The sequence below is a fragment of the Mycteria americana genome, chromosome 1 (genome assembly GCF_035582795.1).
Source record: "Mycteria americana isolate JAX WOST 10 ecotype Jacksonville Zoo and Gardens chromosome 1, USCA_MyAme_1.0, whole genome shotgun sequence".
NCBI classification, from domain to species: Eukaryota; Metazoa; Chordata; class Aves; order Ciconiiformes; family Ciconiidae; genus Mycteria; species Mycteria americana.
Window position 1 is genome coordinate 55,059,027 of NC_134365.1, and position 7,868 is coordinate 55,066,894.

At 49.2% G+C, this 7,868-nt stretch overlaps 1 protein-coding gene across 1 annotated transcript; it reads right to left on the reverse strand.

Annotated features, from left to right (window-relative positions):
• Positions 1–364: 364 nt before the first annotated feature.
• Positions 365–7,495, reverse strand: HEBP1 (heme binding protein 1). The gene is made up of 4 exons (XM_075498850.1): positions 7,335–7,495; positions 7,048–7,186; positions 4,738–4,918; positions 365–3,403 (listed from the first exon to the last, which is right to left on the reverse strand). The coding sequence occupies exons 1-4, from the start codon at positions 7,410–7,412 to the stop codon at positions 3,232–3,234; spliced, it is 570 nt and encodes a 189-aa protein (XP_075354965.1). The 5' UTR covers positions 7,413–7,495; the 3' UTR covers positions 365–3,231.
• Between the last annotated feature and the right edge of the window lie 373 nt (positions 7,496–7,868).

Consider the following 7,868-nt stretch of genomic DNA (forward strand, 5'->3'; position numbering starts at 1 on the left):
CCACTACTATCCATCACTGGCAGCAGGGCACTGAGCTAGATGGACCTCAATGTGACAATATGTCTAACATTTCCAGATAGTAGGTTGTGTTGAAAATCAGTCATGAATATTTGCCTGAACACTGTCCGTGAACCCCACCCACAGGAACACACAAGCGAACACACAATTTTCCTCAGGTGAGCAGGCCCCCCTAGTTCCTACATTAACAGAAATACATCAGTCAAAGACTCTCAGTGGCTGGGACCAACGAAGAAGGAGATTACTCCATCAGCTCCCATCTCGCACAGTCAGATAATGCAGGGCCACACCAGGATACCCAAAATAGCAATTTATTGGAAAAAGCATTATGACTATTCATAGACGCTGCGACATGATTAGTACCCCAAACAGAAAGATAAACTGGCAACCTAAAGTCTTTCAAATCAACAACTCCCACTGAGCTCGCAAAGTCAATGATCAGCACAAAAATTGTAACTCACAATATTATCATTTTTTTATTTATTTAAAAACTCTAGAAAATGCAGACAGAACACAGGCATCTTTGCTTGTACAGTGTCCTGCTTTCAGCTGGGATAGAGTTAATTTTCTTCCTAGTAGCTGGTGCAGTGCTGTGTTTGGGATTTAGGATGAGAATAATGTTGATAACACACTGATGGTTTAGTTGTTACTCAGCAGTGCTTACACTAAGTCAAGGACTTTTCAGCTTCTCATACTGCCTTGCCAGTGAGGAGGCTGGAGGTGCACAAGAAGCTGGGAGGGGACACAGCCAGGACAGCTGACCCCAGCTGGCCAAAGGGCTATTCCATACCATAGGACATCACGCTGAACAAAAACTGGGGGGGTCAGCTGGGAGGGCAGGGCTGCTGCTCAGGAACTGGCTGGGCATTGGTCAGCGGATGGTGAGCAACTGCATTGCGCACCACTTGTTTTGTATATTCTTTTATCATTATTATTATTATTATTTTCCCTTCCTTTTCTGTCCTGTTAAATTGTCTTTACTCACCCCATGAGTCTACCTTTTTTGCGATTCCCTCCCACTGCAGGGGGGAGTGAGCGAACAGCTGTGTGGTGTTTAGCTGCCTGCCAGGTTAAACCATGACATACAGGAAAGGCAATTCTGTTTGCATTAGCTTTTCGTATCAGTTAACACTGTTTATGAAACTGTACCCTGCCTACTGTATGCAAAAGGCCAGTAGCGGGGCTGCACAGGCAGAGCCTACAGACGCGATTTCTCTCACTGCTGGGTCAGAAGCTCTCGCTCTCTGTTCAGAGTGTATGCATGTCATGAAAAAAAACCCACGCTGCCGAGATGTGCATCTCTGTTCATACCAGGTTTATTATTGGTCTTCCTAACATCTGAGATTTCACAGGAGAAATTTTGAGAAATTTCAGGATTTTGATCATTGCAGGACATTCACCACCGGTAGCCAGAAAGGACTGTATCCACAGTCTACACACAAATTCCAAAATGAACCCAGGAACGCATAAACTAGGCAGCACTGTGCCCCTCCATTCCTCACCCACAAAGGTAAAAATCATCAGGGACATGAATAGGTCCCTTTGGATTCAGGGACAGCCTTAGAAGGGCCTTTGTTCCTTAAAAAACTCCTTCAAAAGCCTAACTCTTTGTCTGCCTTGATTTCCCTTTTGATTCCTCCTCCCCTGCACTGCAATCACTAGCTGCGGCCAATAGCTTTTCCCTTGCTTTTTTTAAATCAAATGATATCTGCTCTTTTTACCCATCCTGACTAGCTGCTCTTGCACACAGGTGACTGAAACTCTCTCATGAGGTCCACAGCAAAGCTCTTCTATGGCTCAGCAAGAGAGAAAAGGAAAGCACATCAGAACCTGCTGAGATTTGTTCTCAGAAAGCAGGCACATGTGAAACAGCTCGACCGGCCAGAACCCAGGATGCCATCTGACAAATCTCTCTTTCAGCTCCAGGGGAAAATGGCTTTTGGAAAGTGCCTAAACTTTGGGGCACTTAAGCATCAGAGGAGCACACCTCTTCTAGTGGAGGTAACGAATTATACAGGCACCCACAAGTAGCATAGTGTGGAGCGTGTTCCCACTGCAGGCATCCTGCTGCCTCCCTGGCAGAGCCGACAGCTAAAATGCTGGTTTGATGCCTAACAGTTAAACATTGCCGGTCTTCCTAAAACAAGACCCACCCTTATTATTGTATTTGAGGTTTCTGAAAGGCTACACATTATTTGACGTCAATCCCTGTTTCCAAGAACAGTCAGGTCTTCCTCCTTCTTTAAAGAAGAGAGCTGCTCTGAGTAGCCCTTCAGAAACTAACATCATTTAAGAAGAGAGTTTTTTTAAAGATCTGCACCCACAGTAGTTCTACTAGATGCTCACCATTCTTCAAAGGCGCCCTCAGATCACAATAGGCACCTGCTTTTTTCACAACCTGGATTTTTCTAATTCAATTAGATTACCACACACATTTCAGCGTTGGCCCTTGTGTAGGCTAGTTTTAAAGAGATGTTACACCCAAGTACCAGGAAGGTGAGGAAATGATCTTGGGGTCTCCACATCACATTGTCCAGCTGCTAGCTGAGATCAGGACATAACACACCCCAAAATGTCTCACCTCAAACAGAGGATAGCTGCAAACGGAAACCTGGATCTTCCTCTAAATGACATTTCTCAGTCAGATGACAGAAGCGTTGCTCTCCTGCACACTATGAGTCAACGTAAAGGATGCTTATTTTCACTGCGCTATGTTGGTAGCAATGCCCATGTCCCTTTAGACTGCTTTTGGAATGACACATATAAAAGCAGCATTTTACAGATGCAGCAAGCTCAAGAAGATGAAAAAGTCCCTGTATGCACTTTCGTCATGTTCCCCTGTCTGCCTCAGGTGAGACTAATAGCCTGCCAGCACTTGGACGTGACTCCTGTCAGGCACCAGTCTTACTAATTAAGTACTTTGGCTGTCTCAGCACTGAACTCTGGGAGCATGAGGGAGATAAAACCAAGCCGCCGAGAGATCATGAGAGTCTGTGTGGTTGAGGACTTCGTCCGGAACAAAGGAGCAGGATCGTCAGAGGGCTCTGCAGCGTTCTTCTGAAATGGCTGGTCCATAAAAGACCAAGACATAGGTGTGGAGGGAGAAAAGGATGGTTTTCTGCCTCTGCCAAATTGTTAGTTTATTTTGAAGAGGACAGGGACATAGTATGGGGAGGCTATCAGTGCAAGCCAGCAGCACTGGGAGCCAGATGCTCACTCTTTCACAAACCAGACCTCATTGCGTCGCCCATAAGGCTTCATGGGGGGGTCGTAACCATTGCAGAAGTAGAAATCCTTGTGGTATGCAGCTTCATTCCCCAGAGCAGATTTCAGCTTGGCAGCATAGTTCACGTAATCCACCTCTTTGGCATAGCCACCAAACTGCCTGCAAAGAAACCAAGCAGAGAGAGAGGTGCTGAGCAGTCCTGGCAGAGCACAGAAAGAAAGAGAAGGAAAACGATATATCACCACGATATATTTAGCCACGCGTTTTGATCCAGGTCCTGCCAACATGCACTCGTGCAGGCGCTGTTCTTTATGAACCAGCACACTTTGTGATAGATTAAGTCCCAAGGGTTACACAGACAGGGTGCATACACAGCCATTGGCAGACCCCAAACAGACCCCCCCAAACAGACCCATATATATCAGTCAGCAGAATGGCCCTGCCCTTTGAATCAACGCCATATCAGAGGAACAGCTTCCTAGAGCACAAGGTTATCTCCAAGTCTGCTCAGCGCGCAGTGCTTACACCAACCATGTCAACAACCATGTTCACTGTGGTGTGAACAACCATCTGCTGGAAGCCAGATCATAAAGGGAAGCCAAACTCTAGTGAGTCCAAGGAAAAGGGGGGGGTGGGAACAGAGATGTTAGCAATTAGAGCCCACAATGATATTTAAAAGGGGTGGGCTGGAACTGGTCTGTTTTATGTTGACCTCCCACCAACAGGAACGGTTTCAACATCAGCCAGCACCTCACCACCCTGTATCAGAGCCAAGGTCTGAGACAAAACAGCCTGTTCTTGCAGAAGTGGCCCACGCCCGCAGCAAAGGTCAGGCAGCAGCCAGCAAGGGAGGAGCCAGACAGTTTAGAGTCAGCCAAAATAGTTCAAGCAAGGAGGCAGGGGAACATCCAAGGGGTTAAATACAAGGTGATGAGCTTATTGCTATTGTGATGCCACTTTGAGCCCAGCATGTCAGTCAAGAGCCGAAGACATTCAAAAGCTATTTGAAGCAATGCAATGGCTGCTTGTTTCCATGTTGGACTCTGCCATGAGTCCATCTAAATGAGGCTTCAGCTGACACCTGTAGTTTGATGCGAACCACACCAAAGGACATGCTTGATGACCAAGAACCATCTTGATCCCAGAAAGTGGGGAAAACAATAGTTTTCAGAGATTAGGAATGACTCAGTACCTTCATATTCACCCTCCCCTGCTCTTCACCTCCCCAGGTGAAATGAAAAGGCTTTCAGGGCTAACCTTTGCGCTTGTTTTCCCAGTGAAAAAAAAAAAATCCATATTCTAAATGGGTGCAGCATGACCAATGATAAGAAATGCCATAAAACACCTGCCTTCAGTCTAGAAAGACCCCTCCATCTCCTTCTACCACATGCAGCCATTGTCCAGCAAGTCACTTGGTAAAACCAACACTGCTCTTCAGAGCACGCTAGAGATCTCAGCACTTGGGATTGGAAATCCCAGCATGCATTCCTTACGTGGAATAAATGGTCATCCCCTGTCTCTCTTCAATCTTAATGCTTTCATCGCTAGGACAAGGAGGGTTGGCTTGGAACTGGCTCGGGATCCGCAGAGAGACCTTCACTTTCTGCTGGAGGGAGCCATCTTCAGCAGGAAAAGCAGTGATGGAGACAGGAGCAGTCATGCCCATTCCAACCCCTGAAAGAGACACACAGACATTACTAAAGAAGTCTAGGTTCTTGGGAACTCACAGAATTACCAGGAGATTGACAAAAGCTAATTTTAGTTTAGGAAAACTCCTCACACTGAACTCCTTGTATAGTCAGTCAAGAGTGGGGTCCTCTGGGGCATGCAGAACAGCCACATTAGGCTTCTGCTTGGGCCAAACTTCTCTCTCCACTGACTGCACAAGGATCCTGGGAGATAAGGGCCCCAGGTGACCTCTGGATGGCTTTTTATTAATGGTCCTGTTTCTGTGGCTCTTAACCATATAGCTCATGCCACCGAGACACTCTGTTTTTCTAACAAACCACCTCTAACACAACAGGGTCTACAGTTCCGGGGCAGGTCAGTGGCACATGTAAATCTACATCAGTATTTAAATTGTTACCATCTGCACCTGGTGGTGAGCCCGTAGCCAATACTGCGTGACAGGAGCTTTCTCCTAAACCCTTCCAAATGCTTCCAGACATCCTACAAGTTCCAGTGCCCCAAAACTCAGAGCTGTTCTGGCTTTCAGCAGGACTGTCCGTGCTGTCCACCACTCCAGGAACAGCATGCTTCTTTTCTGCTCATTACTGCCTAGATGTACCACATGGCACTGAGGAACATTTTTCTTCCCTCTTGTTCTTTCAGCAGTAGGGAAGCTCCAACCCTCAGGATCAGGTTACCACAGAACCAGTTGAGATCAAGCCATCTTCCTCATTTATTTTGCTCTGACACCATACCTGTCTCTGTGGCACACATTACAGAAGGCACCCTTTCTCCCACAGCAACAGTGATCATCACCTTTCCAAAACATGCTGCTGTAAATGCTACTTCCCTCTGCATCCACAGAATCATATAGGTTGGAAAAGACCTTTAAGATCATCGAGTCCAACCATAAACCTAACACTACCAAGACCACCACTATACCATGTCCCTAAGCACCTCATCCAAACGTCTTTTAAATACCTCCAGGGATGGCGACTCAACCACTTCCCTGGGCAGCCTGTTCCAATGCTTGATAACCCTCTCGGTGAAGAAAAATTTCCTAATATCCAGTCTAAACCTCCCCTGGCGCAACTTGAGGCCATTTCCTCTTGTCCTATCACTTGTTACCTGGGAGAAGAGACCGACCCCCACCTCTCTACAACCTCCTTTCAGGTAGTTGAAGAGAGCCATAAGGTCTCCCCTCAGCCTCCTTTTTTCTCCAGGCTAAACAACCCCAGTTCCCTCAGCCGCTCCTCATAAGACTTCTGCTCCAGACCCTTCACCAGCTTCGTTGCCCTTCTCTGCACACGCTCCAGTACCTCAATATCCCTCTTGTAGTGGGGGGCCCAAAACTGAACACAGTATTCGAGGTGCGGCCTCACCAGTGCCGAGTACAGGGGCACAATCACTTCCCTTTTCCCTAATCACAATCCAGCTCCTATGCCCATACAGACTATACAAGTCCCTCTACCAGTTGCCTGAGAAAGATGTGAAAGCAAATGTATATGCCTCAGAACCACTCTGTCGTCTTCTCCTCCTGCCACGGATGATTACCAATGCACATACTTTAGTAAATTGAGAATTAGAAGCAATCACCTAGAAGCACCATTATAAAACATTACGAAGTACCATTAAAAAGCAAGCTCATTGTTCATTATCTTTCCATGAATAAAAATAGCCAGAGTATATGATAAAATATCAAGGTCATAAAAGTTATTTCACTGCCTACAAGGGCATATCACAGAACCGAAGTGCCCCAGATACCCTGGCTTTCATCAGCTACCGCTCACCCAGGGAGCTGTGATAGACATATATGTGCTTATCCTCACACTGTCCCAGCTGCAAGGTAACTCATTCCTGCTTAAACAAATCATTTTTGAGATTTTTACCCTCAAACAGAGATGCGTTAGGAGTGGGCTCATAGCATGAGTTGGCTGGGCATGCTTTGACCTGTGGCAAGTTTGTTTTTCCCAGCGAGGGGCCATCCCCGTCACAGACCCCTGGTGCCAGGAGCCGCAAGCCAGGCGGGCCCGCGGTGCCGTCGCCTCCATCCATCCGGCTTTCACCAAGCCTCTGCTAGCAGCGGTCAACCACAAACATCCGCCAAGGCCCGCAGGGCGGGGAGCAGCTCTCACCCTTGTCGTTGGTTCCTCCGACGTACTTGAGGAGCTTGAGCACCCCTTCCTTCGAAGCTTCGTCGAACGGCTTCCCCTCCACCTCCACCGCCGCAAACCGCCCGCCCTCGCACGCCCTCTCCTCGTAGCTGAGCTGCTCCTGGGGAAGGGGATGGGGATGGAGAAGCTGCCAGCTGCCCGGGCTGGCTGGGAGGAAAGCGCTGCCCGGGGACCACCCGCTCCCCCTCGCAGCGCCTTACCCGGCCTGGCCGGCGCAGAAACAGCCGGCCGCCCGCCCGGCCACCTACCTTCTCCCCCTTGCTCAGCACCCGGTAGGGCCATGCCTCCACGGTGCTCAGCAGGGAGTTCTTGATCATGCCCAGCATGGTGCCTCTCCGCTCGGCCGCGCTCGGCTCGGCTCGGCTCGGCCCGGCCCCGCTCGCCTCGGGCGAGGTGGGAGGGCCCGGGGGGCGCCCCGCCGCTTGCAGCGCGGCGCACCGCCCCCAGGGGGCGCCCAAGGGCCGCCTGCGCCGCGGCGGCGGGGGCGCGGGGCCGGGGCGGCCGGCAGCCGCGGTCGGTGGGGCTGGGCCGGGCGGCGATGCGGCCGCGGCGGGCTGTGGGAGCGGAAAGCCGGCGGCCCCGGGGGCGAAGTAATGGAGGACGCCGAGAAGTGTGAAGAGTAATAAAGTGCGGGAGCAGGTGGTATTCATCTGGGGGAGAGAGGAAATCTGAAGGAAATAACATACAAGGGAGGGAAGTACTGACAAAAGTGCTAATGTATAGCATGGAGGGGCACAGCTCTCCTGAAACTGCAAAATCTTTTTTTTTTTTTTTTTAATAAA

Coding starts and splice junctions, on each gene's coding strand:
- HEBP1 (XM_075498850.1), bottom strand. CDS start 7,412: ATGCTGGGCATGATCAAGAACTCCCTGCTGAGCACCGTGGAGGCATGG. Junction 7,187..7,334: donor TGCTGAGCAAGGGGGAGAAG/GTAGGTGGCCGG, acceptor CCCCTTCCCCAG/GAGCAGCTCAGCTACGAGGA. Junction 3,404..4,737: donor GGGATGACCATTTATTCCAC/GTAAGGAATGCA, acceptor GTTTCTTTGCAG/GCAGTTTGGTGGCTATGCCA.